This window comes from Delphinapterus leucas, chromosome X (assembly GCF_059928025.1).
Source record: "Delphinapterus leucas isolate spDelLeu-1000000601 "Yukka" chromosome X, BTC_Dleu_Yukka2, whole genome shotgun sequence".
Lineage (NCBI taxonomy): Eukaryota > Metazoa > Chordata > Mammalia > Artiodactyla > Monodontidae > Delphinapterus > Delphinapterus leucas.
Genome location: NC_143150.1, coordinates 120,529,251 through 120,554,818, shown reverse-complemented (window position 1 = coordinate 120,554,818; position 25,568 = coordinate 120,529,251). Strand labels below are relative to the sequence as shown.

General features: G+C 43.0%; 1 protein-coding gene across 1 annotated transcript in view; it reads right to left on the bottom strand.

Annotated features, from left to right (window-relative positions):
• PIR (pirin) overlaps positions 1-25,568 on the bottom strand; it is a 100,672-nt gene that overhangs the window by 22,824 nt on the left and 52,280 nt on the right. The window contains 2 exon segments of the mRNA XM_089904764.1: positions 4,186-4,230; positions 11,649-11,733. Coding sequence (XP_089760890.1) covers positions 4,186-4,230; positions 11,649-11,733 — 130 coding nt within the window.

Here is a 25,568-nt window from a genome sequence, read left to right as displayed (position 1 = left end):
CTCAGAAAAAGACTGCTGTCAAAGATCTTTCTCCTGCACAATTTCTAAAGCTACTATTCAACAGTCAGAAGGCTTGAAAAAAAACACAATGTATCAAAAATTAAGAAGATCCTGGAAATCCATAAAACATCTCAAATAAGTACTCTTAAATAAGGAAGTACTACTTCTATTTGTCTTATTTTAGTCCTGTTAATTCCTTCTCTTCTTCAGGGTGTCGTTAGTGGGCGATTACATGACTTCACTATGCTCACCATGAACTTTAAAATATCTAATTTAGACAACTAGTTAACGTCCAGCATTTTCTAATGTTCAAAACTCCACCTGTCCTTACAAAACTAACTCTACTGATGTCCATCTTTTAAGTACTTCCTGCGTCAATTAATATTTTTTAAAATTTATTATCTATTTGGCTGCGCCGGGTCTTAGCTGTGGCACATGGGATCTTCACTGCCGCATGTGGGATCTTCATTGTGGCACACGGGATCTCTAGTTGCGGCATGCGGGATCTTTTTTGTTGTTGTTGTGGCATGTGGACTCTTAGTTGAGGCATGTGGGATCTAGTTTCCTGACCAGGAATCGAACCCAGGGCCCCTGCACTGGGAGCGTGGAGTCTTAACCACTGGACCACCAGGGAAGCCCCAATTAATATTTTTAACAGTCATCCTAATCTCCACTTATGGAATCTCCCCAGACTACTTTCTCAAGCCAAATCGCAGTCTCTTTATTCCAGCCCCATACATTAAGTACATATTTATAACATCTATTTCAACAGAACGGAGGTACACGACATTTAAGATAATTAGTTGCTTATCAGTTCCTGCCATCTGTGGTTGCCTGCTGCCATCCTGGTTTTATAAGCAAGACAAAATTGAGGCAATAAACTCAGAGAGCATTTTTTGGATTCTCTCTATAGATTGATAGGTCAGTACACATTCAATAGCTATTTCTGCTTTGTTGTTTCTTTTTCTCTGGTGATGTGTTCTTGCCCTTTTGTTTTTCTCATTAATATCTCCATTCAGGGGTCAAGAGGAGGAAGGGAAGGAGATGAAATTCAAATGAGGTCACCTGGCCAGCTATTCGTTGGCTGAAGCAGGTTCCCAAGAGGGCAGTTTCGTGAGGTAGATTCTCTCCATGGTCCACTTTACCCTAGACAGATGCAAGTTTGCTCCAACACTACAGACCGTGACCCCATTTCCTGCCAGATGTTTTGCACTTGTGGCTCATGGTCATGAGAGGTGACCAGGCCAGTGAACAGGGATGACTCAGGAAAATCCTGCCTCACCTCGAGAAAAACAAGTGGATGTGTAAGTCATTCTTACCCCTCGAACCACTGACCTTTTCACTTGTTAAATTCTTGGACTAAAGGTCTGTCAGGAAACAAGGCTCTAACTACTGATTCAAACAGGGTTTGAAGATTATTTGTTAATCTTTCTCCCCTTCAACCTCTACAATGTCACTTAAACTGAAGGGGTTCAGAATGAGACTCCCCAAGATGTGCCACTTTGGCACGCAGATTGTTTTGAGCTGAAGACAGTCAAGGCCCAAAAGACTCAGGAAGAGCTTCTAACCACTCTCTTAACTACCTTAAAGAATTTAGATAAGGGGCCTGGTTCAAAGAGAGAGCTATTACCAGAGATAACTTTCATCTGAATGACCTACCTGGCTGGCAGGGCAAACATCTAATTACCAAACATCTGCTCTTCTTATCATCCTGTGAATGACTCTCCTCCCCTTTGAAGCCTCAGGTTCCTATCTCATTCTTTGCCTCAGGATGGCATCTGCCCAACTTGCCCTTGGGTCTCATGTTTTACGGGACCCCTGTACCTATGTAATTAAGTTTGTTTTTCTCCTGTTAACCTGTCTTACGTCAATCTAACTCATAGCCCAGCCAAAAAGAACCTAGAACAGTAGAGGAAAAATTTTCCCTTGCCTATAAAACCAAAGTCAAATGTGAGCTTTTGTAGAGCCCACAAGCTAAGAAAGGTTTTTATGTTTTCAAATGGCTAAAAACAATCCCAAGAGTAGGAGTTCATGACACATGAAAAATATATGAAATTCACGTTTCAGTGGCCATAAATCAACTTCTTTTGGAACAACCATCCCAATTATTTATGTATCACCTGTGACTGCTTTTGTGCTACAAAGGCAGGAATGAGTCACTGCAACAGGAACTGTATGGCCCGCAATGATGGAGATAGCTGCTATGTGGCCCTGTCCTTTCTCATTCTACACATTTCTGGTACCCTTACCACCTCAGAATCCATGTGCTTGATTACTTTCCATTTGTGCAGATTATTTTATTTCTCTTGAAATCCTAAGTCAGGGGTGCTACCTCCATAAAAATGGCTTTTACTCCATTTTAGAAAGTACTATGTGATAACCAAGATTTTCAAAAGATCATAAAAACAAATGACGCTTCATCCCTTCCAGATGGTTAATATAGTTTAATGTGTGTGCCCACGGACTTGTGATACTACTACTAAATTGTTTTCACACTTTCTCAAATGCTGAAATAAATGAATTTTGCTTCTGAATCATAATTGAAACGCTAATCAATGAAAGAGGAACTAAGCCCATTTCTGTGGTATAAAATCAAAATACACGAACTTGTGGTACCACTATTTTTCAGAAGATTAATTTCAGGCAATTAAACTGCCCTTCTGGAGAATATAAAGAATGCTTTAAATGGCTTTGGGTGTAGCCTTCAAGCCCTCAGCAGACAGTATCAGTGAGCCAGCTGTCCGGGGCTGGGAGTGTGTCGTCCAAGGAAGTAGCCATGCTAGGGCAGCAAGCTCACTGCAGAGGAGGCTACCCTACAGGTTGGGGTAAAGAGCTCCAACCACAGAGGGCCTCAGAAATGGGATTCTTGGCCTGTAGCTTGGAGCGGTCAGATGCTCTGCTCCATCCCCCTCACCCCGTCCACACCACCCATCACGGCCATGAGGGGCAGGGAAGGGGAGAAGGGAGGCTGGTTCTCCTACTGTAGGTTTTCCCAGAAGCACTGCCTGAGGTGCATATTTGAGTCCAAGGAGTCTATCTGGGAGGCAGTCCCAGGAAACACCAGTCCAGGAATTGGGAAAGTTAGACAGGAAAGGGAAGGCAGACAATGAAGGATGTGTTACCAAGGACGCTCACATGGGTTGCTTGAACATAACGCCTCCAGGTGACTCTAGGAAAAGGCCTCACACACAGGCCTCAGCGTTATCCCACCTGAGGGGCAAGGCAGCTTCCTTAGCACTTTCATCCTGCCCTGACTGGGGCAGAGTAGCCTTCCCAGGATTCAGAGAAAGCCTCAGGCCAAGAAACACAGGTACTACTGGCAGTTGGAAGTTGGTCAGTGGGCCCTGACAAACCTACAGCGACCTTTCCTGGCCTCCATGCTGCTTCTAGGAGGATGGGGAGAGCGGGAGTAGATACAGGCCGGAGCCAGCCTACTCTACAAGCTCCACTCTCCCACCACTCCTGGCTCTTCTACTACTGGGTTGGCTAAAGGGTTTAGACTGGAAAAGACAAGTTAGATGGTGTGGTTCCTGTGTTGTCATCGTACAAAGGATATGGGGTGGGGCACAGGGAGTGGAATTGACAAGCCCTTGGTTCTGGTCCCAGGTCTACCAATGCATAATTCTGGCAAGTTTAATAGCTCTCTAGACTTTACATACCTCATCTATAAAATGAGAGTTGACTGGGTCTCAAACATCCCTTCCAGACTAGACTCAACAAGTGACACATGCACAACCCCTCAGAATAAAAGAAAACCGACTTAGAGATTTCTCAGAAGCACCTGGGACTGCAAATTCACCTCCTTCCACCTCCCAGGAGATAGTGTCCTGCTCCCCTTGCAGCCCATTAAAGCTCCATCCCTTTATCAGTATGGGGCTTGCCAACATCCTAGCAAGGTGTCAACCCACATAATTGCGCCTGGACCTTACATGTGCACACAGGCCACAGTAAAATGGCTGCTGTCATGTCTGGTGTTCCTATTCTCCTCCCTCACTGAATATACTGGAAGCTGAGAGGTGCCCTGCCCTGGGTGTACCAGGATGTACCAGGATGTACAGGGGGCTGGTGCCGAACAGGAGGAAACATAGTATTCAATTACACGAAAGGTTTCATCTTACCTTTCCTTCCTGGCAGTAGTTTAAATGATATTGCAATTGAACCCAAAGCAACAGACTCATCACTTACCAATATACACATTTCCAGATATGGTATAAATGAAGCTTGTCCACCCTGAAAAGGGACCAGCGACATTAAAACGTTAGTGTCCATAATGCCAAAAGGAACAAAGAGATAACAATATCAAATATTTAATACTCTACATATGACATACAAATATATAAACTTATATAAGTTACAGATACAAAAGGTTTGAAGATGAAATCTTTTAGATATACATACATTTTAAAACTTAAGTTCTGTAAACAGTTTTAAGCACAGTCCCACATGCATGCATTCACACACACACCCCAAAACCTAAATGACTTGGCCTCAAGTATTTAAGAGCCGCCCAAGTAGACAGTGTGTTATTCACTGGCTATATATCTATATGCCAACAGCTGTACTAACAAACAAGCTGTTCCTTCCAGGTCGAACATCATGTTAATAACTACAACACACCAGTCTGGCTTATCTTCAGTTCCTTGGGCCTCCAGTTTTTTTTTGGCTGTGTTGTGTCTTCGTTGCGGTGCGCGGGCTTCTCATTGCGGTGGCTTCTCTTGTTGCGGAGCACGGGCTCTAGGTGCGCGGGATTCAGTAGTTGCGGCACGCGGGCCCTAGAGCACACAGGCTTCAGTAGCTGCAGCATGTGGGCTCAGTAGTTCTGGCTCGTGGGCACCAGAATGCAGGCTCCTTAGATGTGGCGCACGGGCTTAGCTGCTCCACGGCATGTGGGATCTTCCCGGACCAGGGCTTGAACCTGAGTCTCCTGCATTGGCAGGCAGACTCCTAACTACTGCGCCACCAGGGAAGTCCCCTCCAAACAGTTTTAAGTGACAACCCACTATCTGCCCTCTTGGAACGAGCACTGGATTTCCACGGATATTTACGTATTGTCCCTATAGCCCACAGGGGACGCTGCAGCACCACTGAGGGACATGAATGTAGGAGTGGCCAGCTCAAAACAGAATCAGAACATCACTCCGTGTGCCTTTGGGAGAAAAGAAGATCTGCGAAGGGAATGTAGGGCCGAGTCCAAGGTACAAGGGCAGGACCCAGACTGGAGTCTGTGAGAGAGTCAACGTGGTGGCAGAGTAAACAAAACCAAGGCAGGCATGGAAGAATCACAGAGGACAAAGTAGACTCTAGGGATGTGGCTGTGCTGGCAGGTGGGTTGAAAAGTGCAAGAGAGGCCCACGTGATAAGGCATGACTGATCAAACTTAACATAAACTGAGTCTGGTTCGGAAAGCCTGAAGGATGGCAAAACAAAGACAGACACTCAGGTGGACGCCAGACGGTATTTTTTTCATCCTCCTATTTCACACTTTTTCCTCCCCGAGATTTTACGAGAATGAGTGTAAGGGCTCTGGAATTAAGTCTAACTGCTCAGAGCACACTCGCACTTTTGCTCCCTTACTGACCCACTGGCTCAGTCTTCTGAGCTCCGCCTCCCATCATCCAGTGACCAGCTACCACTCAGGTGCACTTGTTGTGGGTGGAGACAGAAAGACGACGGCACAGCCAGGGGTCTTCACATTGTCCAATTTGGGGGGACGGAGGTTCGTGCTAGATGCTGAAAACACATGCTAACTGTTCTCAGCCCATAAATATCATTAGCAATTCGGTATTTGTGTTTTCCGTTTCTTTTCTCTTTTATGCACTATATATTATTTGCTTAAAAACTAGAACTCAGTGTTCTATTTTGGATAGCTTCCCAAAACACAGAGAAATAATTCATCCTTGGGAAAGACTGCAAAGCATTCCATTGCAAGGACGTGTTGTGATTGACATAATCGATCCTCTCCTCATGGTTGAAAGGTATTAAAAATTAATGGTTTCCAAGTTTGACAGAACGTCAAAGCTCTCAATTGTTCAAGTGGGTTTTTATTTGGAATCATTTTGATTGTTCTAAACTCATTTCTCCTCCACCGCCTCTGCTTCATTCCTACTCACCCTTCAAGCAGAAAACTAGTCTACACATAATTGCCTCGGTCTGTTTTCTTTCTCTTTTTATCTTTTTAAATCTTTTATCCAGAAGGACCAAACGTTTGCTTAAAGGAATGGCCAAGTCAATGTATCATGTGCATTCCCCTGTTGTTGTTCCTTGCAAAAGTCTTCCATTAGGATACAGACTCAACCTTCACCATCAATAACACAATTCATGCTACTGGCTAGAAGGCACAGAGTGTTACAGGGAATAAAATAGCAACAGAGGGCAATTTCCTTTTTTCCTTCTTTTTATCATGTTGTCTATCTGCACTTGCTTTCTATTGAACCTAGTTTAATTCCCACTAAGCATTTTTTCTTAAAGCTATAGCAAAACAAGAGTCAAATCACGTGAATGCTTACTATATGTTTACGAACTACCACATTTTTTTGGAATTCCTTCTCTGCCAAGAGCAGGATTGTATCATCAAAGAGTTCTCTTGTGAGATTTTCAGGTCCTTCTCATCTTTCTTTGTTCCCCTATCTTTCCTCCCACTTTTCTGTCCTGCACCAGGAATGGATACCATCCTGGCATTTTTATTTCTGTCTGAGGTCACAGGCCCTGCAACTGTGGTCTCCAAGCTACTGGCTCTTCACAGCTGGGAAGCTCTTTCCCCTCCCCTCCCTCAGTCAATGACAACGAACAGGAGCTGGGATGAAGGTCACATTAACCCCTGGTCCTGTAGCTTGGGTTAATCGGCAACACATTTATGTCAGCCCTTCTTCAGTCCAACAGAAGACGTGGAAAACTTTTCTTTTAAACACAAATCATTTTCTGTGGCATTTGCTCTCATTTCCAGGGAGGTTCCCAATTCTTGCAAACATCCCTAGTGAGAGCGTTTCTTGGCCTACATTCCTTGCCTTAACCCAGCTCATTTTCCTTCCCCCTCAGTCTTAAGTTCATTATTTCAAAGAACTTTCCAATGGCTGCTTATACATGAATGTGTAGAGAAAGTAGAAAAACATGACTTGGTGGCACGCCAAATCCATGACAAAGGTCAGCTCTGGGTTCGAAAGGGGAGAGGGGAACAGGGCTAAGGAGAGAAGAAACCTCTACCCAAACTCTGGGTCACACCAGATAGCCCTGCATTCAGCTTGGGTAGGCAGCTCACTCACCATGGACCTCATGCTTGGCCTCCTGGACAGGAGGCAGACCCACCGGGTCTTCCCTTCCCCCTCCTCATTCCACCAAATTATTTGTTAATTTTTCCTTTGAAATAATTTCAGACATACAGAACAGTCACAAAAATAGTATAGAGAATTACCATACACCACTCACCCAGATTCTCCAAAAGCTAACTTGTTATCACATATGCTTTAACATTCTCTCTAGAAATATACATCATTCTTTATTTTCTGAAATATTTGCGAGTAATCTTGGAGACATGATACCCCGTTACCTTGAAATAATTTCCTAAAAACAAGGATATTTTCCAACGTAACCCTAGTGCACTTATAAAAATTATGAAATACAATATCAGTTTAAAAATTATGACCATTAATACAATACTATTAGCTACGTACAGATATTCAAATTGAGCTAGTTGTCTCAGTAATGCTTTTTAGGGCAAAAAGAAAAAACCATGTCTAGGCCAGGATGGAATCCGGGTTCACATGAGGCATTTAGTTGTCATGTCTAATCTCCTTTCATCTGAAATAGCTCCGCAGTCATTTTCTTCATTAAAAGTACAGACCCATTATTTTGTAGAATGGCCCTCAGTTTGGCTTTGTGTGATGTGTCCTCATCATTAGGCCACATTGTTTGTTAATCCCTTTCCCTCTCAACTTTAGAGACTGGTTTTTGTTTATTTTCAATACTTTAATATTTTAGTTCAGAAGAGCACAAAGGATGAAACAATGAAATAGACATTGGCATATTTATTTCATATCTTCCTTCTCTTTTACAGATAAAATCATATAGGTGAGAGAAACAGCCCCTAACTGGTTGCCTCCGATCAGTTTTCTACACGCAGAGAATGTGACTTTGTTGCAGGAGAAGGGGGCACGAGAGAATGGTCACGTCCCAGGTCTCATCCGAGCCCCTGGGACGGGCTGCCAAGTGAGGGTCGTTGGCTTCACAAAGGAAGGAATTCAAGAGGGAGCTGAAGTAGAGTGAAAGCAAATTTATCCAGGGAGATATGTGCTCCATAGACAGAGTGCGGTCCATCTCAGAAGGCAAGAGAGGCCTCTAGGGTGTGGGGAGGTTAGATTTTATGGGCTGCGTAAAAGACTAACGAGTGGGAGGAGTATTCCAGCTAATTTGGGGGAGGGGCGGGGATTTCCAGGAATTGGGCCACGGGCCATTTTTCTGGCCTTTTGTGGTCCACCTGGGAACTGTCACAGCAACTGTGGGTGTGTCATAAACATGCTAACGTATTACAATGAGCGTATGATGAGGCTCAAGGTCTAAAGGAAGTCAAACCTTCTGCCATCTTGGGCCTAGTAGGTTCTAACCAGTTTTTGTTGTACGTATCTGCTTCGATTGTCACATCTCTTTCTCTCTCACTCTGACTCCCATCTCCCTCTTTCATTTATACAGATCCTTAGGATTACCTCAGTCCGCCTGGATCACCCAGGCTAATCTCCCCATCTCAAGATCCTTAACTTAATCATACCTGCAGCATCCCCTATACCATGTAAGGTAACACATTCAAAGGTTACAGGATTAGGTCGTGGACATCTTCGTGGGGCCATTATTCTGCTTACCACAGAATAATGCGATAAGCTATATGTTCTCCAAAGCAATTTTGTTGACTGATGTACATATACTCTAAAGAAAAGTTAAAAGTTGAGGGAAGCAAAATTAAGTTTTTCGATACCATAACAATCCTCCATTTTTTAACACTCCAGATCATGCTTTTAAATGCCAAGTAGCAGGGATACTGTGAAGGAAGATGGAGAAAACAAACAGAGTGCTTGTTGAGGGCCCAACTTTGATGCAGTCAGTCAGAAGACAAAGGGGACAGGAGGACCAGAAGGTGCAAGTTTCTCGGCAAAGATTGATATTTTCCTAGAAATACAGATTTATGTCCTTCTCAATGAATGATAACACATGGTGCTATCTGTATATCAGTTTGCAGCAAGGGAAATCAGACTGCTTTGCAAGAGATGGTAAAAGTCACTGCAAAAAAACACAAAACACAACTACTTATTCTTACTTTAGCCAAGAACCAACATGAAAAATGTGAGAGGAATCTGGTACTGTCAGGGACTCAACAGATTGGATTCTTTGTAAGTGATGCACCATCTAGCTCAATTTCTGATATCAAGTGCCTTCCAAATCATCACTGCATGAAACATCTGTTTTCCACAAGATTAGCACAGCCCTACAGAAATGTGCCTTGCCCGAAGGAAATAAAGAGATGGTAAAAATCGATTCCAATATTATTTATGGGATGGAATTCAGATAAAACCTGTCTGACTCATGAGAAATGTTGCCAGTCTCCCTTAACTGGATGTCCCTTGGGACATATACTTTTTTCTGGTGTCAGAAATGGGATGGTAGCAGTGTATGCCTCTATTTCTATCCCTTTAGTTTGGTGATGATACAAGAAAGTCAACATTAAATTAGTTAGATTGCAAAGCTTATGCCAAAAGCCAAACAAAACCCAGACATCCACGTCAAATCCCTTTACCATGAGTAGCAAAACAATCAAATTATTATAAACAAAACATGATCAGGACCCAGCCAATGGGCTACACATTTCAAGGAATATTTGATGCAACAAAGCACTCAAATAAAATGAATTTCGACAGTCCTTGAATTTTATACTGGAATTTGACCTGGAAAGGCGGATAAAAAAAAAAAAAAAGACAAAAGATGAGCTTGACTTGAATGGTTTGATAATAAAACTTGTACAGTATAATTTTACTAGCCAGTATGTTGGATTACAGGCAGCCAGTACTATTGAGTCTATAAATAATAAATGCTTTACAATACCTGAATTAATTGTTTGTCTGGCACTGGACAGGGAAGCCTCAAACGTTAGACTTGTCACCTAACGCAATGAAGGCGTGTATGACTGTATACGGGGGGTGAGGGCACGGTGGGGGGGAGAACACACTGTAACTGGAAGTGACATATTGGAAAAGAAAGGTTCTTCTGCATAACTGGGTTTATAACAGACTCGTTTAAAGTGGGTTTAGAGCGACTCAGTGATGTACGTGCATTTCTAAGCTACTTGTTTTTGTATGCATTCCAAAACATTTTTGAAAACAAATCTCAAGTTTAAAATTCATAATGACAAAATAATCTAGAAGTACAGCTTTGTAAACTGACAGATACACATTCTCTTAAGAGGCAATATATAGGGTGGCAGTGGAGTGCAGAGTCAAAATTAACATGAACCACACACGCAAGTGTTGGTGGGGTCATGGAGAATCTGCAGACCACTGTGCAGTAGCCAAGCGCAGGGGACAAGGGGAGCACCCGCTGACAGGGAAGAGCTAAATGCATCGTAGTCAACCCATGGCGTAGAACGTCGCCGTTCAACCAAGCCATACGAGCAGACTCGGAGGAATTTCCATGAGGTACTGTCTGGTCACAAAAGCAACACGCAAAACATATATTTCTGGTATGATTCCATTTTAGTAAAACAAGGAGAAAATAACCCTGTATGTGTGTATATTTACATGCACATAAATGAAAGTGGAGAAGAGTGAGTGTCGAGAAAAACACTGTAAGATCTAATTCAAGGATATATCTGGCATCTACTGCAGATCTGGGATATACAGGGAGGATACTGCTATGGGTGGATGAGGGAGGGAAAGGGTTTAGAGGAAAGCAAACTCGAAAGTAAAAGAAAAACCCACAGCACTAAAACTTCAAGCACACGTGCTATCACATTTATTGTTATAAAAATTATGTATGAAGGTAGGCATATGCATTCATGTAAAAAATCTTCCTGTACTTAAAAATAGCCAGAATGAAAGAAACCAAAGAAGAAAACAATGGGTCCGAGGCTGATGCCTAATGACCTCACGGGTGGCCATTTTTAAAAATAAAACTGGCCTTAAACACTTGGGAGTTTTCTAACTGTTCTTTGGATTTAAACGACGACTTAAAAGTAAATCCTCCATAACCAAAGCTGTACCTCAATCAAGAATGCACTTGTTCATAACTTATAACACAGATTGGATTGCCCTCCAGGAACTCTGTGAGTCAAAGGTGGCCCAGAAGTCAGGAGACCTGGGTAAACGTCCTGCCGCGTCCAACGAGTCCTCACGTGGCCTTGAGCAAGTAGCGCATCTGTTGGGTCTCAGCGTTCACAATGATAAAATGAGGGGCGGCCCCAACGGTTCAGCCCTAACATTCTATGAATTCCTCCTGATTTTCTTAACTTGAAAAGCTCAAGCAGTATTTGCTAATTTAAACATAATTAAACGTAAACAAGGTTCACAGAACTTTGTGTTGAGGTTCAGAAACAAGTCCATTCCAGAAAAAGCAGCCCCTTGTGGGTTTTTTTTCCCCCTGAAATGATCACTAAACTGCAGAGCCCATCATACCTTTAGGAATAGGCTGGGAATGCTTTGCTCCTTGGCCCAATCTGAAGTCCAAATATAAAGTTGGTGTGTGAGTGTAACTCTTGGACTGCAAAGAAAAAGGAAATCATCACCATCTTTCCACGAATAAGGTTCATCTTTACCTCAGCTGGACCCTCTGTCATGGGCCTGGAGTCTGGATCCATTAACATATACAATTCCTCCTTGGGAGATGCTGTTAAAGCAGGGAGGATGGGCTGCCAATATAGCCCCCTTCTTAGGGTCGCAGTCTAAAAGTTAGCCCTCCTAGCTTGACAAGCTAATTTCCAGATGACAGCTGTCTCCCTACAGCCATTTCTCAAATATGATCCAATGTCAATAGTTTACTGCCTAATAGCTGCTTCAACTTTCTCACTTCTACCCTTCTACTGAATGTGGTAGGTTAATGCACATCAGATGCATGTTTCTTCCCCAGGTCTCAATAAAGCCATGTCTATTCTGAAATTCAAAGAGGGCAGCCTGTAAATATTTTTATTTGTTCTAACTTGGCCCTCTTGCATAAAAAGGTGGTCCAACGCTGCTGGCCTGAAAAAGCCACAGCTCAAAATGTAAGAAAGACCCACTTTTGCAGGATTTTCCATTGTAAACAGTGGCTTTGATTCGATCAACAGTTCAGCAGAGTTTGTAATTCAGTATAACACCATTCTGAATCACTGGCACAGACCAAAATCTGAGGGATTATCACTGTTGCCATAAACTTTATGACGTTTCATTGTTTACCACAAAGTCCCAGTGGTTCTGTTCTACTTATTTTTTTTAACTTAAAAAACACACAGAGATGAAAAAGTACATAACGCCAGATTCGGCAAGGATGTGGAGTAACTGGAACTTTCATACGCTGCTGGTGGGACTATCACTTGATATAAACACTTGAGAAAACTGTGTGGCAGTACCTAGTACAGATGAATATATGCATAATCTATGACCCAGCATTCCAACTCAATAGGCGTGTCCCCAACAGACATGTCCACCTGAAGACATGTACTCAAATCTTGACGGTGACACTGTCAGCAATAGCCCCAAGCTGGAAATAGTCCCAATGTCTTTAATGATAGAATGGATAAATGAACTGTGATATATACAAGGGACTACAATACAGCAAAGAGAATGAACGAACCCAGCTATATGCAACAACTCAGATGAATCTCACAAGCACAATGTTGAACAAACGAAGGCAGACACAGATTGTATAACATATGATTCTACTTCTATAAAGTTCAAAACAAGGCAAAACTAATCTATCGTATCAGAAGTCAGAAAAGTGGTTACCTTGGGAAGGTTAGTAACTGAATGGGGTTTAAAAGGGGGCTTCTGGAGCCTGGCAATGTTGTTTCTTGATTTCACGGATGAGTTCACTTGGTGAAAATCCTCTGAGCTGTACACGTCATTTGTGCACTTTTCTGTGTATGTTATATTTTAACAAAAAGCTTACACTCATTAAAAACACGCATGTGTAAATAGACCACAAAAGAAAATCCAGAGCCCAGAATTGTTTACTATCCTTGATAAAGGCATCATTTGGCAGAGAAAAACTATGTAAACTCCATGAGGACATGGACATATCTGCCCTTTTCACCCGGGGCCAATGCACAGGGCCTGTCACATAGTAGGTGTTGAATAAATATTTACCAAATGATGTTTCATAATGGAAAACCTCCTGTATAATAACAAATTTATTTTTAAAAAAATAACAAATATATTTACAGTATACATAGCATATTCATCAACTGCTTTACCACCACGTAGCAAAATGCCTCTCTTCAGGACAAGTGATCAGGTATGGCCCAAGTGTATGTCTGTACTTTAAGTTTTAGAATAGAGAATCGTAAATAATGCTATCGGAAGATTGTTCCCTTTCCTGTAAAAGTCTCATGTATAGAAGCTTTGGGCTTTAAGTGGTCTGGTACGTGGTTTTATGTGGCTTAGGAGGACAAGCTGCATCTATACAGCTCCAGAAGCTGGAAAGGCAAATTCCCCTGTGCATGCATAAATGAAAGCAGAAAGACCTGTGACATCAAGGGCAACCTGGGGCCAAAGATTCCCAATCAATCTGAAGAGCTTGGATCACACATGAAACAAGGGCAGCACCCGCGGGATGCAGGGTCCGATCCTCTAGCATCATGAGGTGTGTAAGGCACCATCTGGAAAGGATCTGGTTTTGCCTGATGAAGACTTCTAAAATTACTTCTAAAAAGATCAAGGGGAAACTTCACTTAGTATCGGATGACTCCTCTTTCTGGGCAATATTTTGCTCTCTTCCAGAAAAAGAAGGTTCAAGCATCTTTCCCAACCTCTGCCTCCGGGGCCGCTGCAGTATCCCGGCCTACAGCAAGGACATGAATCAAAAAGAGGCTCTCGGTTTAACTTTTACTAGAATTCTCCCAGAATGTAGTCATAAAAATCATTCCAACCTGGAAACCAGGAGCCTCTGATGCTGGTATTGCTTTTCCTGCTGACTAGCAAAGCCTTTATCTTCTTCTGGGCTTAGTTCACTCAATCTGAAAATCTGGTGTTGGGACTTCACTGATGTTGAAGTGTATTTCTGCTTCTGAAATCTGGAGTCAGAAAATTTTAATGTCTTCCTCCACTTTTTAATATTGTAAATTCCCTTCTGATTTCTCAGACTAGAGCTGTAGAGAAGTGAGAACGTGGCTGGGGCGAGGGAGAGCCATGAGGGCTGTGGGGAGTGAATAGGGGGCTGCTGGCTAACTGCACTACTCTTGCCCTCAAGCTCGGCCATCAGTTTTGCCCTCCTGGTGAGCTCTTTTCTTCCTGCCTCTAGCTTCTCAACCTAATCCATATTGTCCCCCAAACAGTAACCTCTCTCTCTAATGCTGCAAGGACACAGATATGCGTATGCACACACAGACACAGAATTCTGTACTTACATATTCGTTTACAAAATTGTAAACAAGCCAACGAGAGACATTATAAAGCCACAAATATATCCTACTGCCTTACAGTGTGAAAAGGGCTACAGGGAAATATGAAATTCATTTTGAAGGTGTTTTTCACAACATCTATAGCCAAAAACAGAATTCGGATTCTACTTTCCTTTTTGTACTGAAAATCAGATCATTGACGGTTTCAATATAACACGTCTTGAATAAGCAACTACCCCAAACCTATATGTACATTATTCTATTTCAGTTAATCCATCCTGAGATAAAATTCAATTTGAAAGCTGTTCCCATGAGTGTGTGTATACATATATGTATGGATATATATACACACACATACACACACACAGTTTTTGAAAAGCAAATAGGTATTGCTTTTTAAAATTTTGATCTTCCTTGGTAACTGCTGGAATAGCAAATGTAAATTCTGTTCATTTAACTCAAAGATGATAATGCCAGGCTCAAATGCACTTTGAGCAAATCTGGACTTAATTTTTCCATCGCACACACTGCTGCTTTGCAACTTATAAAGGAATATCGCCATTAGGCACACTCTTTCCTGAGTTCTGTTTTGTTTCTTTTCATGTATAGTATTAAACTATTAATAGACCCTCAAAATAGAATGAGACTTTAATTAAGCAAATCATTCCTTTTTGTCCTCAAACTATCTATTTCCACAGGATTAAAATAAATTGGTCCAAGGCAACCCAGAATAAAACATTTCTCTATAAATCTGTTTCAGCATGTACCGAACTAATGCACCTGAATTCCATCAGTAAAATTACTTTCTTTTCCCTTTTTCTTTTGGTCCTGATTAACACTGCCTGCACAGGTACTAAAATCCCAAGCTATTCCTCTTTTGTCTTTCTTTTCTTCTCATTTCTTAATTCTCTGTTTAAAGCATTTGGGAAACTTATCTTTAAAGGTTTTAGTCTGGGGCTTCCCTGGCGGCGCAGTGGTTGAGAGTCCGCCTGCCGATGCAGGGGACACGGGTTCGTGCCCCGGTCCGGGAAGATCCCACATGCCGCGGAGAGGCTGGGCCCGTGAGCCACCGCCGCTGAGCTTGCGCGTCCGGAGCCTGTGCTCCGCAATGGGAGAGGCCACAACGAGAGGCCCGCGTACCGTAAAAAAAAAAAAAAAAAAAGTTTTAGTCTGTATTTTAAAAGCCCAGCAGTTTAAAATCTTACAGTTCAAATACCATGTAAGCAAGCCTTCTAGAAGTGAAGTAACAGAACTCTTTATGAGATGTGAAGGGTAAATTTTGGCTAACCTCTAACAACAGGGGTGCTACCAAACCCAGACAAGCCCTGTCTCTCTTTATAAATATGTCAGAATTAAACCCTAAATGAGTCTAAGACACCACTCCAATAATGACCACAAAACAAGCAAGACAAAAAAACAAGGTCTACAAAACCACTTCCTTCTGAACCCGAACTACCTTCATCTTCTATCCTTCAAAGACCTCCCGCTTCCCCAGGCTTTTGGTATGATACCCGTGTTAACCTGGTTTCCTTCCTCTGCTTTTATTCTTAAATGTGATCTTAATTAGAAGATGAAATCACTTCCACATGGAAGTTATGTGGCTTAGTACGTCTTCCCAAGAAAAAGAGTGCTATGTTGCTTGCTACGTATAAGCATGGTAAAGAAAATAGTCTCTTTCATCTTGCCGCTGCTCCTTTCACAGATAACTGCCACCCGTTTATCCCTGAATGCTGCTCATTTTGCCATCATGCTGGCCTTCCCTAAAAGCAGGGGGCAGCAAGTTGTTACATGTCAGAGCTGTAATAAATACTTTCACATCTTTTTGAGAAGTATTTCGAAAACCCTTGATGATTCAGTGATTTATTCAGGAAATACACTTGAATTCTCAATCTTACTAGACGTTGCTTAAGCAAATTACTCTAAGGTAACAAGTGCAAATCCTCAGTATTGTATAAAAGAAAGAAACAGTGCGTATACCTATTCCTGGATCCTTACTCTCATGTTGGATCATGCCCTTAACGTTGGGCATTTCGTTTTACAGTTGTTCTTTGTTTTTTTGCATCACTGTTAACTTTTTTTTTTTTTTTTTTGCGGTACGTGGGCCTCTCACTGTCGTGGCCTCTCCCGTTGCTGAGCACAGGCTCCGGACGCGCAGGCTCAGCGGCCATGGCTCACGGGCCCAGCCACTCCACGGCATGTGGGATCCTCCCGGACCAGGGCACGAACCCATGTCCCCTGCATCGGCAGGCGGACTCTCAACCACTGTGCCACCAGGGAAGCCCCCACTGTTAACTTTTGATGAATATCTTTGCACATGAAATTTTGACCACATTTCTATTTTTTTCCTTCACACTGAAATTGTACATCTAAAAGTCCAGACATTTTAATAGGGCTCTTGAGATATCTACAGCTTTATGGCCAAATGCAATGTGGCTAAAAGTGAGCTAGCTGGTCAACACAATGACATGACTGAACAGCAATTTTCCTGAACAAGTCTACTGCCAGTCATTGGCTTTTCTGGTCTCTGTAATTTTGCTATACCACAGGGCCGTTTTCCAACTCATTAGGTGCTCCAAATAGTGGCTTTTTTTCACTCATCTAATCTCCTATTGTTAGAAAGTTAACTCATTCCAACAAATTCCCTGTTGTTACACATTAAATTTTTTTCCCCCAATACATCCTTGTCCAAAAATAGAATAGAGGGATTAATTGCTTGGGGAAAAAAAAGGAAAAGAAAAACACATACCTGGAAATGCCTGAAAAAACAGACAAAAAGAAAAGAAATCAGGAAAAAATTTAACCTAAAAAAAGTTTAAAGGCACAACCTCCACAGTACAGATACCAATATTTGAACAACCAGTGTCTAGCAGCATGTTTCTGAACAAAAAGATCATTTTTATCAATTGTTACACTAACTGAAATGCTTTCATCCAAATTGTTTTTGGTCATATCAGTTGGTAATTACCTGTAAAAAGTGCCCATCTCATCAAATAAGTGACCATCTTATCTTTTTTTAATCTTAGCTTATTTAAGAAGCAGAAATCGATATCTCGTTACTCTTTTAATTTGACTACTAGTTTGGGTGATATTATTATTTTAACAAGTGCTACTAAATGTTATTAACACAAGAATAACAATAACTAAATATATTGAGGGCTTAGTATATACCAGGCACGATTCTTTTTTAATTTATTTATTTTATTTTTGGCTGTGTTGGGTCTTTGTCGCTGCGCACGGGCTCTTCTCTAGTTGCGGCGAGCGGGGGCTACTCCTGTGGTACGCGGGCTTCTCACTGTGGTGGCTTGTCTTGTTACAGAGCACGGGCTCTAGGCACGTGGGTTTCAGTACTTGCAGCACATGGGCTCAGTAGTTGCGGCTCACGGCTCTAGAGCGCAGGCTCAGTAGTTGTGGCGCACGGGCTTAGTTGCTCCGCAGCGTGTGGTGTCTTCCCGGACCAGGGCTCCGTGTCCCCTGTGCTGGCAGGTGGATTCTTAACCACTGCGTCACCAGGGAAGCCCCAGGCACTATTCTGTATGCTTCATGTGTATTAATTTGGCCGCTTGTATTTCCCATTTTATAAAATATCTGCTCATTAACCTATTTATGTTTTCATTCATTACTTAGCTCCCTCATTTAAGAAATACTGACTGAGAGTCTGGAGTGTGCTAGTCATTGGATATGTATATCGGTGAATAACAGATCTGCTCAGCCTTTGTGGTTTACTTCCTAGTAAGGAAGACAATTAAACAAATTAAATATAAAATTACACATGCCATAAGTGAAATAAACAGGGCAGAGGGGAGAAAATAAAATGGGGGAGGAATGGAAGGCATCGAATGAGAAGAGTTGGGGGTAAGAGGTTTCTGGGTAGAGAATGGAGCACAGCATGTGCAAAGGCCCTGAGGCAGTGAAGAGCCTGGAGGATCTGGACACTGACAGGAGAACCACGTGCAGACAGCAGGAGGAGGCTGCAGAGAATGGCATGAGATGAGTTTAGAGAGTTAGAAAAGACCCAGGCAGGATTTCTTTAAAGTACAATGGGAACACACTGATCCAATTTTTATCGTAAAGAGATGTCTTGAGCTGCTATGTGGAGAGCTGGAAGGGAGTAAATAAGAGAGGGGAGGCCCCTGAAGAAGCTGCTGCAGTGGGCCTGGCCAAGGCTGGGCAGGGGATGGGAGAGAAGTAGATTTAAAATATATTTCGGACTACATGCAGGTAGGGGAGGAGATGGAATAAGGATGACCGCCATGTTTCCACTCCGAGCAGTGAGTGGTGGTGCCATTCACTCATTCAGACGGAGAAGCCTGGAAGGGAAACGAGTTTGTGTGTGTTTGCTGTCAAGGCAGGTGTGGGTAGGGAAGCAAGACTTCAACTTTTGCCATTTTAAATTCGACATGCCTGGGAGCCATGCAAATGGAGATGGCACGTAGGTAGCTGAATATATGAGTCCACACAGAGCTCAGAGGTGAGGCTTGTGCTATAAATATGAATGTGGGAGTCGTTTGAAAGTGGGAGACATTTGAAACTGACCAAGAGAATAAATCTTAAAAAGCCTTATCACACACACAAACACAAAATTCTGTAATTCTGTATGGTGACGGATGTTAACTAGGCTTACTGTGTATTGTGGTGATTATTTCACAATATACAAATATCAAACCGCTATGTTGTACACCTGAAACTAACATAATGTTACATATAAATTACAATCCAATAAAAATATAAAATAAATGTGCGAGTTGTAAGACTATAAATGGTATCTAAGCCCATGGGATGGGCGAGATCATCCAGGGAGACGACACTCAATGAGAAGAGGACTCAGGACTGAGATCCAGGGAAGCTGGGTGTTTAGGGGTCTAGTAGAGGAAACGGCACCTACCTGAGAAGTGACACTGAGAAGGAGCAAAGAGCATCCAGAGACACAAGAACGTATTATCTCAGAGGCCAAAGGAAGGAAAGACAGTGTGGAGGAGGAAGCGTGCAACCCGTGCAAAGGAAGGAAAACAAAGACCTCTGGGTTTGGCCACATGGAGTAGTGACTCAGTGCACTGATGGGGGTGGCCGCCAGGCAGAGGGCCTCGACGAGGTGGGGAAGTGGAGAGAACACGTGCCGACAAATCATCTGTGCAGTATGGCTCAGAGAGGGGGCAGAGAACTGCAGGGTGTGGGGTTAAGGGAGTTTGGCGCTTCTCTTCTCAATTTATATGAGAGGGTTTCTTAAAAATAAATTAAAGCTATTTGTCCTTAATACTATTTGTTGGAAAAACCTTGCTTTGGCCTTTCATTTCATTTATGGCATTTCTGACATGGATTATTAGATCTATCCAGCTTTTCCTTCCAATGCTTTTAAACTTCGAAAGTCTTTCCCAAGCAAAGATCATGTTAAATGTTTGCCTGTCTTTTTCTAGTTCAAATTTTCTAACATTTAATTCTCTGATCTACGTCAAATTTATTTTCCTACGAGGGATGGGATCATGAGCAAAACTGGTTCTTTTTATGAATGTTTAACCAATTGTCCCAGTTGACTCATTCTTCTCTTTTCCCCAGTTGTTGACCATCTTCTGTATCGCTAAGTTCGTACCTATACTTGCGTCTATTTCGGGTAGGTTCTCTTTCTGCCAATCACAAAAAAAAGAGGCTCAGTGGGAAAAACTTCACTGACGAGCTCAGGAGACTCAACTAAGAGAGGACGATCTAGTCCATAGGAGTTCTGGGCATCACCCAGGCCATGGCCCACGGGGCTTCCCAATCTCACCTTCCTGCCGCCACTTTCCTGCTCTCACAGACCCATTCTCTCCACCACTTACACCTCTGCACACACTCAAGAAACTCCCTGGCAGATCCATGGTCCCAGTGTGGAGAACCATACCTTCCCCTTTCTTCGGGAGACCTTACGATTTGAGGAAATGAAAAGTAGATTTACCACGTTATTTAAAGCCAAGTTCCAACTCTTGTTGTTGACAATAGGCTGATGCTCTTCAACCAAAGGGTAAATGTCTTCTGTCTCCAATCCAAAGCACTCTGATTTCTGAATTCTTGATTATTTTAAAGAATTCTGATAAGGATCGGGAGAGATTAGTCTCCATCCTCAGTGCCAAAGGCATTACGGGAAGGATTAAAACCCTGTAATCACATTTTGACATACACATGAAGTGCTACGCAAAGAAAAGACAAGAAACTCTTGGGCAAAATGCCAATGATTCTGTATAGGGTGAGAGCTAGAGAGGGCCAGACCACATTTTTTTTTTTACATCTTTATTGGAGTATAATTGCTTTACAATGGTGTGTTAGTTTCTGCTTTATAACAAAGTGAATCGGTTATACATATACATATGTTCCCATATCTCTTCCCTCTTGCGTCTCCCTCCCTCCCACCCTCCCTATCCCACCCCTGTAGGTCAGACCACATTTTTAACTTCTATCAGCCATAAAGGATTGCGGAAAATCTTGACCATCAAGCTGTCCAGCTGACCAGAAATTGTGGACATTTTAGCCAAATTATTCTACAGTCTAGTCTCAACAGTATCCTTTTTCAAGAAGCATTTTAATCAATAGTAACACTTGAGTCCCTCTCTTCTCACCTTGTATTTGGGGTACAGGTAGTGAGGAGAGAAGAGCTAAGGGGGAAGGGAATAAAGATGCTGACAGGACTCATGGGCCTGAAATTTAATCAGAGACATGTTAATTGAGAAAGTAGAGACTTTGATTTCTTCACCCTTTGAGTCAGCATCCTTGCCTGAAATTGGGTTACAGATGTTCAATTTTTTTTTGGAAAATTAAAACCGGAGAAAGAACAAATGCCCATCCCTTATATGAATAATTCATCCATAATCCTACAAAGGCAACAGTACAATAAAATCGCAAATGACCCCCAAATATGCCAACTGGGAGCCTTCCGATCGTTTATCTCCCATCCATGGGTAATGTTTTTCAAGGCTGAGTCAGTAAATCTAGTAACAGATGCTAGAATATTCCTTACAGGGCTTTATAACACTTTTAATCTCTAATAGTTACACTTGGTATTTACTAAGGGTCTTTAAGAGTTCTTGTAAGAAAGTGCATCGACATGGGAGACTATTTGGCAAAGACGTGATTTCACAGGGCTCTGGGGACAGACGATTGTGTAGACATGAACCTTCAATTTCATGTCTAAGGGGGAATCTATTATGGCACAAGGCATCTCCTATGTGACTGTTTGCAGGATGTTCTGACACAGTCGAGGCATCTGAAGACAAGTAAGTGGCTGAAGGTACCCTTTTGGTGTAGAAAGAGATGGAGGTTCATTCTGAAGCTTTCTTCCATGAAAATGAGCTAAGGCATTCCCAAACTGGAGAGAGACATACTCGGCAAGTTTATGTACAAGGGCTGAATGGTGTGATAAGGCAGGGCTACTGTGCACATCAAATGGGACAAAACTCAGGAGACCTGAGTTTCGGTCTGGGTTCTTTCCACAACGAGATGTGTGACCTTTGGCCCAGCTGAGTTGCCGCGTTCTCATCTACAACGCGGCGGAGGTGGAGAGCTGCTCTCTCACGTCTACTGCTGCCTGACGCTCTGATTCAAATCATGCCAGAAGAAAAAGGGAGAGTAGGTCTTGCCTGGCTGGAAAAGCATCTCATACTATCAGGAATTCTAGACTCTTGCTTCCCTAAGAACTTCACTCACATCTTAAAAGCTCATAACAGCAATGAAAGAGGTGAATGAATGGAAAGCTTCCTGTCCAGCTGTTATATAAATGGGCCTGACGTGGCCCCTGTGTATGAAGTAAAAATGGCACCCATCTTCTTTACTTCTTCACAGCAAGCTAGGACCTTTAGCTCAAAGCCTGCTGGAGCCCAACTCAAATTTTCACACACCCAATCACTTTAAATATATTCCAAAGAAACACATTTTTAGCCATTTAGAGCCTACCTACTTTACATATCCTGTGGAACTGCCCCCAACATCTACCGCAAATAAGGACGAACTCTCCAGCTACAAAAGACCCCGCACTGCAGTTGCCTTTTGGAGCTCTCTGACCCAGAGACTCTCCACCCTGTTGCTGAGTGACATCACCTAAACACGTAAGCCCCCTCTCCAATTCCTGACTCCCCAGGGAGCTCCCTCATCCTAGCCCCCTTCTGGGTGGTGGCCTTGCGCCACTGTCTCTGGAAGGTCTCTGACCGTGACGGACTCCCTTCTCATGCCACCCCGTCCAAGCACCACCTAAACAGAGCCTGTGTGTTGCTGCCTCTCAGGAACCTGTCTCTTCCTTGATCAACCCCCAGGACCCCAAACTTACTACACCAAGCCATCTGACTGAAGTAAGTATACAAATAGGCTCCAAAAGTATCAAATATGGGTCTCCCTTCTACCCAGAAGTAAGAAGAGTGCTAAGTTCCCTGCTACTCAGCAACAATTCTGAGAAACTGAAGAGTTGACAAGTCTGCTGAAGGGCTGGAGACCTAGGGAAGGGTTGGTACTTATCCCCCATCCAGGGCAGGGGATTGTTCATGAATTCCTGGGCGAGGAGGAAGGGGTCAGCTCCTTAGCAAAATGACTGATGGGTCAAGAATTCCCTCGTCAACGTCCATCTCTCCTCTTAGGCCCTCTCTGTCTTTAAAGTTTCCATGGGAAAGAAACCCGCTCTCAGCAGAAAATCTCATTTCTATTGGGTTGTGCTGAACTGGTAAGGACGTGTGTAGGCTTGTGGTTAAGAGCACAGAGTCAGGGGCCAGACATCCAGTTAGAAGGCCAGCTCTGTCACTCACTAGATGCATAACCCTGGGCAAGTGGCTCATCTTGCGATGCCTCAGTTCTCTCCCTCATCAGGCTGCCGTGAGAATCTGACTGGACACAGTCAGCTTCCCTGGCTTATGAGGCCTCGGCCACTTATGGAGACCCCTAGGTGCCATGGCTGCTGCCGCCTCGGCCCCTCCTGGCTGACTGTCAAGTTCTGAATGGCTTCCATCACCCCCCCAGAGTGGCGGGAGCTACAGGAGCTCCAGAGTCTGGCCTGACAGACCTCCACGCCCAGACAGGAGTGAAGATCCGAGCCACCAGATGTGGTGTGTGGCCTCCACAGAGGCCGCCGCAGGGGGCTGGTGACGCAATCAAGAAGGGCAGGGAATTAGCGTCCACAGGCTGACTTTGGCCAAAGAGGGATGGAAGGTGTAGGATGACAGAAAAATTCTTCCTGTTTCTTCCTTCGTTAGAAAGTCCTGAGCCACAGTTTTCTGAACAGGCCCCCTGTGCCACGAAGCATCTGTCTTGCTTCCCCTCTCCCTCACTCTCACTGCCCGGGGGCGCCCTGCCTTAGGCTCTGTTTTCCAGAGAACCCAAGTGAAATCACGAGTAAAAGACCCGATACAGGTAAAGCACTCAGAACTTCACCGTCCAATACAGTTGCCGTCACCCATTTGTAACGTCATTCTCCCTATTCAGCAGATGAGGAAATAAAGGTGCAAAAATAAATTTTCCTAAGGCCACAGAGGTATTAAACAACGGAGCAGAAATGTGGACCCGGGTCTACTGGACTCCATAGTCCATGCCCTTTTCCATCTATAGTACTGTCAAAGGATTGACTTTCTAATGGTACAGTTTAGATAATGTAACTGAAATTTTTTTGGCGTGGGTGAGGGCATCCTAGAATCCTTTAAGTCACCCACACAGGAGATCACCTACACTAAAAAACCTAAAAGCTGCTGCTGGGCACAAATCAATCAATCTCTCTCTCTCTCTCTCTCACTCACACACACACACACACACACACACACACACACACACACCCCTGCCGTGGGTACATGGGAATGAAGTGGTCATACACCACGGTCTATGGCACGTGGTCACAGACACCCATGAAAGCCCCTCATTTTGTATTTTTTCTCTGTCATCCTCTGCCTCAATCCCATTCCCCCACTGGCTCTCAGTCAAGCACACCTAATGAACATTCTTCCAACCTACCCTCTGTATGTTCATTTAGAAAGACAGGTGGCCTTAAAAAATAAAGTGGTATTGTGTGCAAAACTGCTTTCTTGTTCTTATTTATTTCACATTATTTCCTGAGATCTAATAAAACAGCTGTAAGTAAACATAATCCATTCCTTCTAGCAGCTGTACCATATTCCATAATACGTAACCACCAAATTATACTTACCTTTTCCCTAAGTGGTCGCCACCTACATCATCTCATGACCACCATCATATGTCTACTTGGTGAAGCTTTGCTGGAGTAAATATCTATGAGTGGAATGGCTGGGGCATACCCTATATGCAGCGCTAGCTTACTAAGTAATTCCTTGCTCTCCACAAGGAATACAGTTACACTCACCGGCCACACAGGAAGTTTCTATCTCCTCCTGTCCTTCCCAGCACTTGATAATACCCACCTTCCTGATTTTTGTCAACTTAAAAGGTACCAAGTGGTAGTTTATTAGAATTCACATTTCTCTGTGTATTGGTCAGAAGAATACCTCTTCATATTCTTCTTAGCCTTCAACAGTTGGGTGGAAGATATTCTAAAGACCTGGAGTTGCCACCAATACAAGCATCTAAATTTCAAGAAGGCACAAACGTCTCACCTCAGAGGATGGAGAACTATGAATACATGCTTTGTTCTCCCAACTATGTTAATGTTCTGGCCTCACCGCGTACATCGATTTCCTGCAGATGTAACTGCTCTAGGGCTCAGAGATTTTCTTGTGCAACAAAATCTCATGGAACCAGGGCTGGTATTGCAATAAATGTGTGTCCTATTATCTTTGGGGATATTTTTTAAGTGAGACAAATGAGAACTGGGGTAGAATGAATTCCAGTTTGGCAGTCCTGATGGAGCCACATCCAGTCCAGCGGAGGCAACCCAGCCTACTGCGCTTATAAAGAAAAAGAAAATCCATATTCTACCCAAGCAAAGCAGAATTTAAATTGGGTGAAGACACTTTGGAATTTTATTTAGAATATAATTTTTAATTATAATTTCTTTTGACTTGGTTTATAAAGGCAACAAGTTTCAGATCAGAAC